Source organism: Melanerpes formicivorus, unplaced genomic scaffold (assembly GCF_026170545.1).
Source record: "Melanerpes formicivorus ecotype bairdi unplaced genomic scaffold, bMelFor1.0.p_v2 SCAF_39, whole genome shotgun sequence".
NCBI classification, from domain to species: domain Eukaryota; kingdom Metazoa; phylum Chordata; class Aves; order Piciformes; family Picidae; genus Melanerpes; species Melanerpes formicivorus.
Window position 1 is genome coordinate 1,495,381 of NW_027142391.1, and position 17,040 is coordinate 1,512,420.

General features: G+C 49.5%; 1 protein-coding gene across 1 annotated transcript; it reads left to right on the top strand.

The window, feature by feature from the left end:
• The first annotated feature begins 800 nt into the window (after positions 1 to 800).
• On the top strand, positions 801 to 13,766 carry TTC34 (tetratricopeptide repeat domain 34). The gene is made up of 8 exons (XM_068158071.1): positions 801 to 1,109; positions 1,527 to 2,332; positions 3,410 to 3,635; positions 5,577 to 5,769; positions 7,613 to 7,779; positions 8,220 to 8,487; positions 8,727 to 8,941; positions 13,248 to 13,766. Exons 1-8 carry the CDS (start codon positions 801 to 803, stop codon positions 13,764 to 13,766), a joined length of 2,703 nt encoding a protein of 900 aa, XP_068014172.1.
• Positions 13,767 to 17,040: the final 3,274 nt, after the last annotated feature.

A 17,040-nucleotide genomic window follows, 5' to 3' on the forward strand; every position in this document is an offset into this window, starting at 1 on the left:
GCGCAGCCGCACCCCGCCGGACACCTGCGGAGGGCTGCTCATCGCCGGGATTGGGCTCAGGTGTGTGGGGTTGCGCTAGAACTTTCCTTCAGGCTTGTAAAGGGTTGTCAAGCCCTGGCCCAGGCTGTTCAGAGCAGTGGTGGAGTTCCCATCCCTGGCGGGGTTTCAAACTTTTGGAGATGTGGTGCTGAGTGGCATGGTTTGGTGGTGACCTGGCAGTGCTGGCTTAGGGGTTGGAGGGGATGATCTGAAAGGTCTTTTCCAGCCTAAATGATTGTGTGTTCATTCCCACTGACTCCTGGGGCAGAAAGTTCCATCTCTTCTGCCTGCCTTCTCCCTTTCCTGCCTCTCCAAGGGAAAGGAAGAAAAGCAAGCAGTGGGCAAAGTATGATTCTGTCTCCTTCTTGTCCACCACCAGCACTAATCTACCATCTGATGATTAAAAATTTACCAGACTGATCTCTCAGCTAGGGAGGACAAAGGCTGCTAGGACCCCAGCCCCACATCCTGGACAGTCAGGGGAGTAGGCAGCGCTGACAATGTTGTGTGGCTGCTTTTCAGCCAACGTTACATGACCATGGACTGAGAACCTCTGTAATGCTTCTCCTCAGGACCTGACAGTGACAAACCTCTGGCTCTTTACAGCATCTAGGCTTGCTGATGTCTGTCAGTTGGAAAGCTGCTCCCCAAGCAAACAAACCTCTGTCCAGCACAGCCCCTCACACTGCTGATTTCTTGTCTTGCAGGCACTAGCCCCATTACAAGTGTGATGCTGCTTGGTGAAGATACAGCTGCAGAAGATGTCCCCTCAGGAGCTTGCTGCACTGATCTGCAAAGAAGGGGATCAGCATCTCTCCCAGCAGGAGTTACCAGTAGCCACTGCTTTCTACATGGCTGCCTTCAGCTGCAGCGCCCCTACAGCAGTGCAGAAAGTGAACTCCTTGGACAGAGGGCTCTGGGAGAAGGTGACAGCTACTCTGGAGACATGGTGCAAAGGCGAGAGTCAGATCCCCAAGATCCAGAGCAAGAACTTGGCTGTTGTCTCCCTCAGTGTGGGAATAGCTGCAATCTTCCTCTCCACCCTAAGTCCCAACAATGTGGTGTCCTCAGTATATAAACTGGAGGCCCTGCTCAGGCAAGGCTGCTCAGAGGAGGTGGTGAATAAGTGCAATGCCCTGCTCAAGGCTAACCCAAAGTACTCCATGGAACTGCTGCTGCTGAGGGCACTGGCGTGTGTGCTGTCAGGGGCACAGGTCAGGAAAGGAGTTGCAGACTACATCCAAGCCTTTGTGAAGCATGGGGCTGAGGCAGGGGTCTATGTGTGCACTAGGCAGAAGGAGCACCTGCCACAGGTCCTCCTGGCCTTCTCTAATTATCTCTCTACAGACCAGAAAGAAAGCCCAGACGGCAGCTCCTTAGAGCAGTGGCTGGGAAACTGCTATAACTTCCTGTCTGCAGTGGCACCAGATGATGTCTGGGTTTACAGGGTGCTGGCAGCTTACCTCTTGAAGAAGAGCAAATTTGAGGAGTGTGTGGCAGCTTGCAGCAAGGCCCTCAAGGTCTTCTCAGCTGCCAATAACATCAGAGATGAGCAAGCTGTGGGTCTGCTCTTGGAACGGGCTGCTGCCTATTTCTCCTTGGGTGGCCGGACTCAGGAAATGCTGCAGGATTTAGCAGAAGCCTTTGCAGCAAGCCCTGCCCAGGCAATGAAACACTTTGAAGAGCTCTTCTCAGCACACGACAGCAAGAGGATAGCAGAGCAGGCCAGAGCTGTGCTGGAGGTGAGGTTTGCGGCGTACCGGGAGGCTGTGCGCGCTCGGACCGACCTCAGAGGCAGCCACGGTAGGGAGCTGCTGCCCTCTGTCATGCAGACAGTTCAGCTCCTCCTGCAGATCTGCCCCGAGGCCAAGCGGGAGCTCAGCGTCCGGCTGGCAGACTGCCACCTCCTGCACGGACACGTCCAGGCTGCCCTGGACATCTGTGACCGACTCCTGGCAGCAGAGCAGAAAACTTACTACAATACTCTCTTAGCGCTGCGAGGGTTCTGCTCCCTCCACACCCACGACCATCAGCAAGCCCTGCAGGACTTTCAGAAGGTGATTGAGCACGATTCCCCACACCCCAGCAGCTGCATCAAAGCCTTGTGTGGACGTGGCCTCATCCGGGTTGCTGGTGGCAGCCAGTACTTGACAGCCCTGGATTATATCACAGCTTGCCAGCTAAAGCTGGAAGAAACCATCTTCACAATCAAGTCCTATGTGCCGTGGAACCAAAGAGGCCTGCTGCTAAAAGTTCTCCAAGAAGAAGGACAGAAGATGCTGCAGAAGAAGAGGTACCCAGGAGGCGATGCAGCCCACAGGCAGACAGACAAAGGGGGCTGTGCAGATTCCTGACAGGAAGAGAGGGTTGAGCAGAGAGAAAGATGGCTTCAGGCACCTGAGGATGGGGTGCAGAGCCTTGTAAAGTTCCTAATTAACATCATAGGTGGACATAAAACTGCTTGGGTGTGGTGATTCCAACAAAACATTGTTCTGCTGCTCCTGCAGAATGCAATAGGATCCACACAGCCAAATCAGCTCCATCTTCCTATGGAAGTTAGTCCCCAGTATTCCAATTCCATCCTAGGAGCAGGCAGAATGCTAGCTGGAGCATGACAGTGATTTCCCCTCTAAAGGAGTGGAGGCACCCATAAAGAAAGAGCCATTGGTGCTAGCTGGCCCCTTTCACTCTCAGCTCTGGGCCCCTTTCACTCTCAGCTCTGAACTGAAGGATTTGGAGGGCCATGAAGTAGCAAGCCCCTCAAAAGAGTCCTTCCAAGACAGAGCTGAGGTGCTGCTGTGCAGGTACTTGGTGCTGAAGCTGCTAACTTTAATGTTGATTGCATTAATTGTCACTTTAAAAGCTGGGAGATGTGAGAGAGGAACACCAAGTGATCCCAGCTAAATCCATGAAACCCTCAGTCTGAAGGCAGAACAAGGTCTAGCAGAGGGGTTCTGAGGTTTTAATGCTTAAAATCATCTTGGTGAAGTCCAGAGGTCTCCTCCTTGCCCACCACCCCTCTGAGGCCATGCAAATTCTTTGTTAGAAACAGTGCTTTTTGGGTGCTCTCTCACTGTTACTTTTGCCTCTTGCCATCGTGGTATCAGCTGCAGCCAGAGGCGTGAATCAGTCCTTGTTAACCTTTGTGTGGAGCCACAGCTGCCTCAGGTCCTGTTCTAGCAGAGGAGGGTTATGATTGTGGAATTAAGCAGCAGAGATGGTGCTGGATATGGTGAAATTATGTCACCCGTTTTTGATACTGGGCTGAAAAACAACTTCTTAGCTTCCAGGTGAGACAAAGAGGCTCTGTTACTTCTTTTTTTTTTTCTCCCCTGACTGTGGCCTTTTTCTGTACTTTTCTTTCCTCCAGAGATGCCCCTGGGGTTTTCCAGCTGGCCTCTCTCTTGGTGGAGCTGGACCCCTCTGACGAAGCATCACGGATCCTTTGTGCTGATGCCCTCTACCAGATGGGCTGTGTAGAAGAAGCTCACAAGCTCCTCTCAGTAGCACTCTCCAGAAACCCACAGAGGTCTCCCATCCTGGCTAGGCTTGCACTTCTGCAGCTCAAGAAAGGATTCATGTATGATGGCAACCAGGTAAGGAGCACCTGGCTAGCAGAGGGAATGAGAGAGTGAGCGGTGATGGTGTGGCTGAGACAGAAGACGAGTGGTAGGACTTCAGAGGGATCACCTGAGAGATCCTGAGGGTGTTGTGAGAGCTTTCAGTTTCCAAGCACCATGCTCTGCTCGTCTCCTGCTGCTCACAGTAACCTGACAACTGTAAGGCACTGTGAGACCATCTCGTTTCTGGCCCATCACACAACCTGTGATGAGCTTTCCAGTGGGGCCGCACTTAGCCCAACCTCTGCTGCAAGGCAGAGGCAAGCTGGGCAGAGGCCTTTGAAAAAAGACAGGAAATGCTGCTAAGCCCTGGTGGCTTTCCCAGCAAACCTCCCTGCTTGTGAGGTAATTTTGACACTCAAACAACTTTGCAAACTTGCTGTGGTTTGGGGCAGTGCAAGGTTTCATCTTCGGGGTCATTCCCTCCTGAATAGCTGCATTTGACCTGGCTTGATGCTGCTTTTCCCAGCCTGCAATGAAATCACAAATCACTTTGTCATGCTCAGTGGTTCCTCTGCATTTCCACTTTAAAGTCTGCTGCTAGAAGCTCCATGAATAGCAACAGTGAGCACTGCTAACACGGTGGAACTCGGAGCTCTCCTGAGGTTTAGGTAGTTCAACATCTAGCAGAACTTCAAAGAGCTAAACAGGGGCTTCACAAGCAGGACTCTGTGTAGCTCAGGCCACACAAGGACTCCCATTCCTCACATGCTATTTACTGGCACTTGTCCTCAGAGGCTGCAACTATGCAGAGCACAGCTGAGCATCCTGCCCCTGGGGACACTATTGATGGGACCAGCAAATTTCCCCTGGAGAAAAGAAGGCAGAGCTGCTACCTGACTGTCTTGATGAAGCCTTGTAGGGGGCGGGGAGGGTGGGGAAAGAAGCAAACCCAGGAGCCCAAACGTCAGGCTGCAGTTGTCATTCTTGAGTGACTAATGACTTGTGCTTGAATCCATGAGAGAGATTCCAGCAGGTCGAGTGTCCCACCAAGGACTCCCGAGCTGACTTAACCAGGTTCTGCCATCAGAGGGAACTATTGCATTTTTTTTAAACCCCCTATCAACTCTGCTAGCCACACAGAGGAAGGTTTTGTTGTCACCACTTCACCATTCCCTATGAGCAAACCCCAGGAGTTTGGCATCCTTTGCTGCCTTCGGGAAGGCTCTTAACGGATCTCCTGGCTTCATTAGAGACCGTGTGCTGTCCGTGGGAGCTGGGTTCCTATCTGCACCTTCTACAAGTTCTAGAAGGAACAAAGGTGCCACCAAAACCTTCTCTTCCACATGTTTTTGTCCCCCCTTCCTGTCAGCACCCAGACACTTGTATTTATTAATCAGAGCAGAGAAGGCAAGAAGTTAAATGGATGTGTCTGGAGCATCAAGGTAACTTAGTTCTTGTCCTGCCTTCTCTGGCTCAGATTGGAATCCCTACTTTCCCCAGATTCCCACAGACAATACTACAAGAAAAGCACAGTAGTTCACTGTTTGCCACTAATTCACTGCTTTCAGCTTTAGAGTCAAAAGGAGTCACTGGAACCCTTCTCTTCCACAGAATCCTCCCCTTTTGGGGGGCAATATCCTGTGGCTCAGCTCTATTTATAAACCCAGTTCACTGCCAGTCTGGAACAGATGCTGTCTGAAGTGAGCAAGGCAGGATTATGTTTTTCCCCCAGAATGATTTCCACAGCTGCTGTGGTGGTGAGGAGAGATAAGAATTAATGTTTTCTCCAGCATGCCTTTACACCAGGGCCAGCTGAGGAGTTAAGTGGAAGAGACTCGTGGTCCTTGGCTGGCTTAAGCCCCAGCGAAAGGCTGGGACACACTGGGTGAGACACACTTGTCACAGCAGGCAGCTATGTGTCCAGCACTGGCATGACTTCATCTATCTTTCCTCTTCTTCTCTCACATCATCAAGCTGCTAAAGAAAGTGATCAGAATTGGAGACACCTCCTGCCTGCTGCCAATCATGGACATTTTCAAGGATGAGGACAGGAAGCTGATGCAAAGGCACTGCCACTTCAGAGCTCTGACCATCCTGAAGAACACACAGGAGGATGCTGGCATCAAGGAGGCCATTGCCTACCTTTCCTTTGCCATCATTGCTTCAGGTAGGGTTTTCGAGGTACTGCCAGGAGGTGTTCTTCCACAGGCAATCAGATCAGAGGGCAGACAAGCCTGTCCAGCCTGTTGGCAGGTGTCATTTCCCCGGGGGGAAGAGCGAAACAGTAAATTCACAAAGGCAGGTGAAGAGCAGGATAAAATGTGTGTGAAGTGACAACTCATCTAGACCATGAAATAGTGCAATTAACCAGGGAGTGCAGGGCTGCCTGCCTCATAACGAGCTGGAGAACTCCTTGAAATGGGCTCAGTTCAGTTCTGCAGGGCCAGCAGCCCTGTTGCTTCACCTGTCCAGAAAACCCAGCCTGTGATTTTCCCCTAGCACATCAAAGCCTCCTGCAGCACAGCTGAGATTTATTTTCAATTGCATTATCCCCATGCTAAAAGTGGAAGGAATCTGGAAAAGCTACTGAAGGAGAGCTAGCTGCAGGCCATTTCAGAGAATCAGAGCAGAAGCAGAGCCAGGATAGAAATAATAGAAGCAGAGTAGAAGCAGAAGTAGAATAGACACAGAAGGCTGCTCTCTTTTAGCCTTAGTTTGTTACATCAGTTAGCACCCTCAAAACCTTGCTACCAAAGAAATTTATGTAGTGCCTCCTGTCTCACCAGGATGAGCAGGCTGCAAACACAATCCTTGCAGCAAGGAACCTGCCTCTTGTTCCAACACACCAAAGACTGGGCACTTCCAGGGCAGAAGAGTGGAGCACCCACTCCCGTGCACCACTCTCCTGCCTTTTCCTAAGCTAACATGGAAATGCTTCTGGCATGTTCCAAGTCGAACCATATTTGTATGGAAACCTGCCTTTCACTCTGAGCAAATGTTGTGACAGCAGCATTGAGAAGCAGAGAGCCTGGTTTCTGAAGCTGGAACAAAGCCCTGTTAATTGCTTGGAGATGGCTCCCTTTCACAGCCCAGCCATCCCAGCTTATCAGCTCCCCACCTGCTAGAACAGATGCTTGTTAAGAAATAGATATTGTCTTTATAGGAGCCAACTGGTAGAGCTCCAGAGCGGTAATAACCTTTGGTACAGAAGTTTTGGAGCATCTCAGGAGGGAGATGAAGCCTCATTACTGCTAAAGAGCTGCTAGGAGCCTGTCTGCAGGCTCATCTCTGCGGGCAGCCAGGCAAGACGCTGCCTTTGCTGACCTCCCTATGAAAAACTATTTACAGTGGCACTGATGATTTATCACCCAGCACTGGGATGCCACAGTTATTGATTGCAACCCTGGGCATAATAAGATCCTTAGCAAAATTGCTTTGAAAGGAAGGGGCAGGGATGGCAGAAAGATCTATGCTCTGCAGCCAGTGGATGGCTGGGCCATGATTTTCACTGTCAGCTCTGTGTGTTCAGCTGGGCAGCGCTTCTGTGGGAGCAGGGGGAAAAGAATCTTAGTATCACAAATCCCAGTGCAAATGGAGTGTGGCAGGAAATTAGTCAGGCCCATCTGGATGGCTGTTTTATCCAAGGCAATGCCAACTTTCTGGCCTCGTTATTAAGACAGCCACATGTGCCTCCCTCCTCACTTACCTTCCTCTCACAGCTTTCCTCTCTCCTTTGTGCTGCTCCTATTCCATCCTCCTAAATAATAAAGTGGGACTTGTTTTCCATTCCTGCAGTCACTGTAGCACAACATGCAGGTCTAAAGCACCACTTTGCCTTCACAGAATGCCAGGGTGGAACAGACCCCAAGTATCATCTGGTCCAACTTAGCTTCTTTGAAGCCCTTTGGTGGGGCTCAGTGGTCTGCCCACACTGGGATTTATTGCACCCTGGTTTACAGCAGTAGGCTTGAGAGCTTTCAAGTGAGCATGGCTGCATTCCTCCCCTCCAGGTGGCTATGCTGAGGATTGCCTTCTCATCAGGGCTCGATGCTACGGCCGCCTGGGCCAGAAGAAAACTGCCATTTTTGATTTCAATGCCATCCTGAAAGAGGACCCCAGGAATGTGAAAGCTCTGAGTGGAAGAGGACTGATTTACCTTGCTCTGAAGCAGCAGAAGGTATCATCACCACATGGGTTAGCTGCTGCTTTCTCTCATGGTGTTAAGCACTGTTAGTGTAAGGTAGCACAGGCTTTGCCATGGGCTCATTGAAATCCAGAGTTCCCCCAAGAATGTGGGCAGTGGAAGGCTCCTGTTCGGGCTGGCACTTGACATAAGTGCTTTGCTTTCCCAGGTCTAGAGAGAGGAAGACTAAACCTTCATCAGAGAGGGCAGATTTAGCCTGGAGATAAGGAAGAAATTCATTCCAGTGAGGGTGGGGAGACACTGGAACAGGTTGTCCAGGGAGGCTGTGGATGCCCCCTCCCTGGAGCTGTTCAAGACCAAGTTGGATGAGGCCTTGAGCAACCTGGGCTAGAGACCTGAGAGCACCTGGAAGAGCAGGTTCTCAGTGCCTGGCTGTTGCTGCCATTTCATGTTTTGCTCTTGTTCTCACATAGGAGGCAGTGCAAGATTTGATCTCAGCCCTGAAGGTGGAGGCAGGAGCAGTGATCCAAACCATCCTGTCCTTAAAGCATGAACCCCAAGGGCTGATCACTCAGTGGCTCCTTCAGCATGGCAGGACCGCGTTAGCTGAGCTCGTTGCTACCAAAGACCTTTCAAGAGAGGAAACCCTCAGGGATCTTCTGCTGATTGCAAAAGCACTCATTAAGATTTGCAGGGATGTGCAGTACCACATCTTCTACACGGATGTTCTGATTGCAAATGGTAAGTTCCCACTCCTTGGCACAGCTGAGCAGGCTAAGAGGATGAGCAGAAAATGAGAAGTGGATGTTCAGTGGCCACAGGTTGTTGTGCAGCACTTCCCAAGGGGAGTCTGCAAATGGGTGAAGTAATTAATGCTCAGATGTGGACAGGCAACCCAAGGCCTGCTTCAGGGAGTTTCCTTGATGTCTCTTTCTCCACATGGAAAGGGTGACATAGCTTGTCCTGGTGTTAACCCACAGGAAGGTATGAAGAGGCCCTTATTCACCTGCAGAAAGCATTTGGCCACTCTCTTGGTGATGACTTTGCTAGTGCAAGGCTGGCAGTGCTGCAGCTGAAGAGGAGGAACCTGGCAGTGGCAGCTCACTCCTTCAGCATCCTGGCCAAGAGAGACGAAGGGGAGTTGGAGTTCCTCCTGAACTTTGTAGATGCTAAGCAACAGCAGCACCTCTGTAAGGTACAATCCTTTCTGGATGCCACATCTGGGGATTTGGTGGGGAGAGAAATGGAAGGGAAATTGGGCTGCAGAGATTTTTCTCTGCCTTGCCTTGAACAGACGTGTGTGGGAAGATCATTTATCAGATGAATGAGGAACAAATTGGCTTCTTACTTCAGCATTTATTTCAGCCAGATGAGGGAGTTGAATCCAAGCTCCTTTCACTGCAGTGACTTTGTTTCAGTCTCTAATAATTCATTGCTACTTCTTACTACTTGGAGGAATTCTTGGAGGTCTCTCTATCATGACACCTCTTTAATCCCAGCACTAAAATGCAGAGGAGGTGAGGGGCAGCAGCTAGAGTTGAGATCATTGCTGTTGTACTCTGTATGAGCTACATGGTGCTCAGAGCTGGCTTCTGGGGAAGGGGAATTCATGGTCTCTTCATTTGCTTGATCACCCTGAAGCTTCTGATTCACAGTAAATGATTCAACCTTTTTTGCCTTTGGGGTTGCTGCTGGACAGGCTGAGGGAGCTGGGGGTGTTCAACCTGGAGAAGAAAAGACTCCAGGGGGACCTCAGAGCTGCCTTCCAATACCTAAAGAGATTCTACAGGAAGGCTGCAAAGGGACTTTCATGAGGGTGTCTAGAGACAGGACAAATGGGGATGGCTTGAAGCTGAGGCAGAGCAGGGTTACACTGGAGCTGAGGAAGAAGTTCTTCAGTGCCAGGGTGGAGAGACTCTGGCACAGGCTGCCCAGGAAGGTTGTGGATGCCTGCTCCCTGTGGGTGGTCAAGGCCAGATTGGATGGGCAGCAGATTCTAGTTGAGAGGTGTCCCTGCCCATGGTGGGGAGGTTGGAGTAGAAGATCTCTGCGGTCCTTTCCAACCTGAGCCATTCTGTGATTCTTAGCTAAAAGAGTTTGGCACACAAATGCACACTGCTCTGCTCAGCCCACCCCAGGATGTCCTTTTTCAGCACGTTCCCCCCAGGTTTCTCTCCCGAAGCACACCCAGCTCCGAGCAAGCCTCTCCAAGCAGACAATAGGCAAGGTCAGGTCGGTGGTGAGGAGTTTTAAGGCTCACTCAAGCATCTGCAATTCTGATTACCCAGAAGCTCTGTGTTCTGAGAAGCAGTTTGCTTCCTTTGATTCAATTTGGAGATGGCGTGCACCCCGGCGAGCAGCTACATTGTTGTGCCTTCGCCCAGGTTATAAACAAACAACATGCTGATACCCTTAATGCATCTTGAGAGGAGCACTTTGGAGGTAGTTTAGCAAAGCAGCAGGGGGATATAAGTAAACAAGTATTAATTTACCAGTCCCTAGGTAGACCCCATTACAGAGCAAAGAGCTCCCTCTCCTCTGAATAATGCAGAAGTCTTCTTTGGGCTTCTGGGGAAGAGTTTGAAGATTCTAGAAGCAATTTGTAGACTTTCACTATAGAAAGTTGGGAAAGGCACAAGCAAGAGTGTGGAGGCCCCTAGGAGGTGTCTGTACATGAAGATACAATTTACAGCTGAATTTCCCTTGCTGCCACATCCCTTCTTCTGTATGGAAGTCTCACAGCCAAGTCCAATATGCTGCTTACTGAGAAAACACAGGAGGGATGCTTTTGGGGTTTTTTTAATGCTGTTAATAAGAAGGGGGGGAAAAAACGAGGGGGGGGGAGAAAAGAGAAAATAAAAGAAGAAAGGAAGGGGGGGAAGGAAAGGAAGGGGGGGAAGGAAAGGAAGGGGGGGAAGGAAAGGAAGGGGGGGAAGGAAAGGAAGGTTGGAAGAGATGGGCTCTGAGGTCCCTTCCAACCTGAGCCATTCTAGGAGTCTGTGATGGTTCAGCTGAGTAAACCTTCGGACACAAGCACCTGGGACACTTTCCATAGTCTCTAATCTTCAAGGATCTACTGAGTCTGATGGGGTTTGGTACTGATTAGTCCCCAAAAAATCACAGATGTTAAGTGTAGAATTTTTGACAGCAGGGTCAGTTTGTATCTGGCTGGAGTGGGGAAGGAAAGGGTTAGCTCACCTGCCCGGTGTCTCAAAGGATTTTCCAGCAGAGCTTCCTTTTGCCTGGAAGGTTATTTTAGGTTGTGTGTGAAAGGAAGATCTCAGTAAAAAAGCTTAGACAGAATCAGTGCCAACCCCAACTCTAATGGCCTTAATTTGCCACAGCTCCTAACTCCAGCCTAGGGGAGAGTGTCTGTTCCCTCCACGGCACAAACAAGGAGCCTGGAGCAGGGAAGAGTTTAGTGGTTGACACTCAGCCTTCAGTCTCTGCACACCATGCGCAGAAGTATTTCTGCCACATTGTTTGAGAGTGTGGGGAGGTTACAGGCATCCTAGAAATGTGTCATCATTATCCTGCAGTCTGGCCTGAAAGGCTAAAAATAATTCTACCTAAGCTGAAGAGGAAAGGGTGGAGGAAGGAGAGCTCCTTGATGTACTGAGGGGGTTGTTTGTTGTCTTGTTTTGTTTTTCATGGAAAACAAAGCAGTAAAACTCTTCCATTATTTATTGTCTAAGGGGTCCCATGCTAAGAAGTTTGTAAACAACTGGGAGAGCCCCATGGGAAGAGGAGTCTGAAAGATTTATTAAGCTACAAAAGGTCAGAGGAAGGGAGTTTGCTTGCTGCTAGTGCAGCTTCAACCCTTCAGTTTCCTATGTCAGAGGTTAAATGCATGACTGATCACTAGCTCCTAGCCCTCAGAGCTCTGCATTCTGCTGGCTGCTGACATCCCATAGGATAGCCACAGCTGACTCCCACCACAGTGGTGGCAAAAGTTCTATGACCAGTGTCAGAATCAGACCCAACCAAAGCCATTCTGAGATTAACTCTACCAAGTGCAATGTGCAATTCAGCTGCTAATTAATCCATCTGTATTACACACCACAAATGGGTCCCAGCTCAGGACTTGACCCATTTCATCCAGCAGCTCTTTGCCTCAGTTCTGCTAACCAGCAACCAATTCCAGTCTAAGCCAACACAGAAAGGTGAGGCACACAAAGACCTGAGCCAGCTCCTGAGACTCTGGCTGGGCTACCTGACTTCTGGGGAGCCAGGAGCATCCCAAAGCAGTGTGTGGCAGCCCAGGGCACGAGGCTGAGGAAAACACTCATCCTGTGCTTGAAGGCTCAGCTTGCTTGGCTCAGCCTGCTGCAAGACCTAAGCTGCTGGTGGCAGCCTTGTTTATAACTGCAAGATTCACCCTGCTGCAGCGTGTTAAAAGCTTGGTTTATTACCAATAAAGGGAAATGATGAGAAATCCATCTCAGGCAAACAGCTGTAATGGAGTTTTCTTTATTGACCTTTATCAACCTACAAATTATGTGGGGCTTATTTTTTTCTCTTGCCTTCTTGATTTTCTTGTTGTTGCTTTTCCCTTCAGACCAGGGCAGATAGTTGCCTTGCATTTCAGCTTAGCAAAGCCAGCAGCTGGCCATTTTGTTTTTCCTTATAGCTTGGATAAACTTCAACAGCACCAAGCTTCCCTCTTCACACATGCAAATATCTGTGGGGCAGCACCTGGGGCTGTTTATTGACCTGAGGATGCAGTGTCCTACAGTCACCTGTTACAGCAGCCCGAGTGGAAGTCTCCCTAGAGAGAATGTTGTCCACTTGGAGGGTTTGGGTCATTCAGGTTTTTTTTTTTCAGTTCTCATCACTTCTAAGGAATGCAAACAACTTCAGAGGAATTTTCTCAGCCATTTCTTAGGGTGTTGTGAGACACTTCTGGTGAAACATACAGAAAGTGGTTCAGAAAGTCTGGAGAGAACAGCAAGTGCCATCAATCCATGACTTCTGTATCTGCATACAAAACATATGCCAACTGTATTCACAGAACCATAGAATGGTTTGGGTTGGAAGGGACCTTAAAGATCATGCAGTGCCAAGCCCTCGCCATGGGCAGGGACCCCTCCCACCAGCCCAGGTTCCTCAAGGTCTCATCCAACCAGGCCTTGAATACTTCCAAGCATCCACAGCCTCCCTGGGCAACCTACTCCAGTGTCTCCCCACCCTCACTGCAAAGAATTTCTTCCTAGTCTTCAGTCTCAGTCCTCAAGCTTCAATCCATTCCCTCTTATCCTGTCCCTCCAAGCCCTTGTTAAAAGTCTCTCTCCAGCTTTCTTGTAAGCCCCTTTAGGGTACTGGAAGGCTGCTGTAAGATTTCCCCTTATATGCATCTTCTCCAGCTAGAAGCAGCTTCACCATTTGAAAAAGGATCCAGCATTTCCTTGTGTCTGTCTCTCCATGTGGCCAGCCCAGACTAGATACTTCCCTGATTTTTTTCCACTTGTAATCACTAATCTTAAGTCACTTTGTCCCCACAGGCAGCAGCCCAGGAAGGAAATGCACTGACTAAGAGCCGCCGCTACGAGAAGGCTCTCGGTTATTACACCCTGGCTGTCTTGGCCAGCAAAGATAACCCAAGGTACCTGAGGCAGAGAGCTGCCTGCCTCATGCACCTGAAGAGATATGACAAAGCTTTGAAAGATATGGAGAAAGTGATCCAGAGGCACAGCTCCAACAGCCTCAAAACGCAGGTGGAGGACCTGTGCGCCAAGGGTCGCCTGCTGCTGTGCATGGCTGAGGAAGCAGCAGCGGTCCAGCAGTACATTGAGGCACTGCAGCTGGAGGAGTCCATAGCCTTGTGCAGCATCATGAATGCTCCTGGCAGTGACATTTTAAGCAAGACATTTCATAAGGTTGCACAACACAACTTCGACACTCAGCGCTACGAAGAGGCCTGGAAGGTCACAGACTATGGGCTGAAGATTGATAACAACACCGAACTGAAAAAGCTGAAAACAAGGCTGAAGCGAGAGGCATCGAGCTGTAGCATACACTAAGTCATCTCCTGGGTGGTCTGGGGTGGGGGGGTTTTTTCCACACTCTGATTGCTTTCTGGTTTTGTTGTCAGGCTGTAAGAATAAGGAGGGAATGATAAATATGGAAAGGGCATAGCACTGCACATGGCACAGCAAGATTAGAACGTTTAGGGAGTGAAACAAGACTAAGAAAGCAAATGGCAGTCTCCAGTGTCCTTCAGAAAGGAGATAGATGTTTGTAAACTCCACCTTTTCATAGCCCATGGAATGGGTTGGGTTGGAAGAGACCTTAAAGATCCTCTAGTTCTAACTCCTTGCCCTGGGCAGGGACACCTCCCACCAGCTCAGGTCGCTCAAGGTCTCATCCAACCTGGCTTTGAACACCTCCAGGGAGGGGGCACCTACAACCTCTCTGGGCAACCTGTTCCAGTGTCTCCCACCCTCACTGGAAAGAATTTCTTCCTCTTCTCCAGCCTAAATCTCCCCTCTTCTTCTTTGTGAGGCAAGCATTTTGTCTTGCTAAAATGAACAAATTCTACCACAGGGTTTCAAATCAGTGAAGGAAAACATTCCAACAGCTTGCAGCTCATGATTAATTACCCTGGACCTCCTTGCTATCTATCTGATTAGCTTTCAACACATACTGGTCAATGAAGTGGCTTTATTTTTATGGGCCAAGTAAAAAGATCAGGCAAGAGCAACATTTGTAATGTGTTTGTGAAGGGCTGCCTGTGTTACACCACTCAGATGAGTGGTAGGAGCTGTCCTTGTCATAATCTAGTGGATTTGCAGTGGTCAGCACCAATCCAGGGGAGTGGAGCAGTACAAATGCCAAGTAAATTGTTTGTCTAACCCAGGGAACATAGATAATGTGAAGGATGAGACTCAACAGAGCTGAAACATCCAATTTAGTGACTAATAGCCTGTTGTCTGGGACACGCAGGCAGCTCTGCTGCAGGCTCACCTTGCACTTCCAGATCCCCATGTCTCAGTCAGCCAGAGCAGACAGTGGAGACAGTCTCTCAGTGGGGGTGTCTACAAGAGCCTGCTAAAGATCATTTTTCACACTCCTGGATATTGGTGCTCAAAAGACTGCTCTGGAGCATGAGCTAATCAAGGAGTGATCAGTGTACAAGCAGGAGGTCAGGGCTGGAAGCAGAGATGGTTGAGTCCTTGTTCTTTGTTGCCCATGAGAATGCACATCTTGTACGCTCCAGAGGGGCTTGCCTGCTGACCCCCAGGCAGCTCCATCACCAGTAAGGACAGCTAGGCTCAGGGGCAGCACAGGGAATAATAGAATCATGGAATGCCAGGTTGGAAGGGGCCCCGAGGATCATCCAGTCCAAGCTCTCCAGGTGTTAGTGGAGTTGAAATGAGCTGGCCCAGCACCCTGCCAAGGCTTAAAACTGACCAAGGTAGATAGTGCTGATATAGAATCGTAGATCTCTCACCTTCTGCATGGTTTGGTGCTGCTTCTGTGCACTGGGAGCCTACAGCTCCATCTGGAAACAGAATGCCTAATGCTGTGCAAGAAGGAAACGTTGAGGTGGGCCCCAAAGAGCCCGGTGTTTGTTTGGTCTGCTGCAAGTCAGTGCTCTCAATGTTTCTGCAGTGTCATAATAACAACCGGGGAGAGAAATGGAAAACATTGCTGGAAACAAAGATTAAAGCAATACTGAGAACTGCTCTCTTGCTTTGATTAGGATGAAAGGGAAAGGGAAACATCCTCTCTGTTGTTACCTTGTTTGCTGAACGGCAACATCGGAGAGAGAAGCTTCTTTCAGCAGCCCTGCAACCAACCCAAACCATCTCCACCCTTGCATCTTTCTCTCTTCTCTGCATGCTCCTTTATTTTCCCCCCTTCCCTGAGAGCACAGGTAAGCCTGGGCTTCATTCCTTTCAAACTCCAGAGAAGTTACTCTGGTTATAATCCTTGTGACACTGATGAGTTGGGGTTTTCTTTTTGCTCCTAATTGGCACCAGGATGCCACAGGACAATTTCTTTCCAAGCATGAAATGACATCCTTGAACAACTGCTGGGTCTATTTGCAAGCCATTTTTGAGCAGTAATCATCAGGCAGGAATTGCTCTGGGTCTCATGCTGAAATGTTTTGAGCAGCAGTTGTTGAGGGCCCTGCAGCCTTCTGGGTTTTGCTTGATGAAGACGTGAGAACATTCGCGACGCAAATACAGTTACGGAGGTGAAGTTTCCTGACCTCTCTGCAGCCCAGCAGGCAAAGAGCAGCTTAGGAGCGGTGGCAAATGGGGTGGAATTAAATATTCCACTGGAAGCTTTTCCTCAGAGTGCAGAGAGCTCAGCTTTGGCTTTTGCCAAGCTCAGATGATTTTTCTTTCTTTCAAAATCTCATCGCCCCCCTCGGTTTCTCCCATTTCAGTTAATTAGTTGCTGCCAGGTACTAAGAGCCTCTTAAGCACCTCAGCCACTGAGCAAATGGATGTTTGAAGCAGACACACTGCCTGGGAAGTCATCTTCCTGACTTTTCAGCCTAATTCATTGTGCTTCCCAGACTGAGCCTGTGGTGGAAGTTTGGCTCTGGCTCAGAGCCACGCAAAGCCAGGAACTTTAATGAGTTTCCCTGTGCAGAAGTGAGGACATTCCCCTCGACTTGCAGAGGCAGATGTTTCACTTTAATGACAGATAATCTAAAAGCCATTTCTTTCACTATCATTTCCCTGTGGAAGATTAACTCTGTTATCATTGTACTGTGTCTGCATCCAGCAATTTCCAATTTGCCAGGGCTCTGAGGAGCTGCTGTCACTGTTAATTTAATGTGCTAGATGAAATTATCACTGGCATTGCCGTCTGCCTGTGGAGCCTTGGCTATTTAAGTCATATTTCAGCTCAACTGGTCCATGCTGGAATCTGTTGGTTCAGTCAGCCTTTACTCAAAGATGCCTTAAGGAAAGGGACTCCATTACTTAGAAGCCACAGCACTCCAAAGCTGTGGGATTCAGCAAGCTCTTCCTCCCTCTCCTCCTCCTGCTGTGGGTTCCAGGAATGACTTTTTCATATTCATTTGTTCTGGAGGGTGCCAAAGAATACTGCAGACCTGCACCTGCCTCAACCCTCACATTCCAAGCACAGGACCAGTGGTTTAGGAGGTCACAAAAATGCCTGCAGGGTAGAAGACAATGGCAGGGTGGTGCTGCTCTTTGTAGCTCTCAGAGGTTGAGGATGTACAAGGACAGAGGGGAACACACTGCCATCCCAAATGCCCCAGTTAGAGATCATGAGCCAGCCCCAAGGATGTGTCAGCTGAGAGTGGAAAGCACT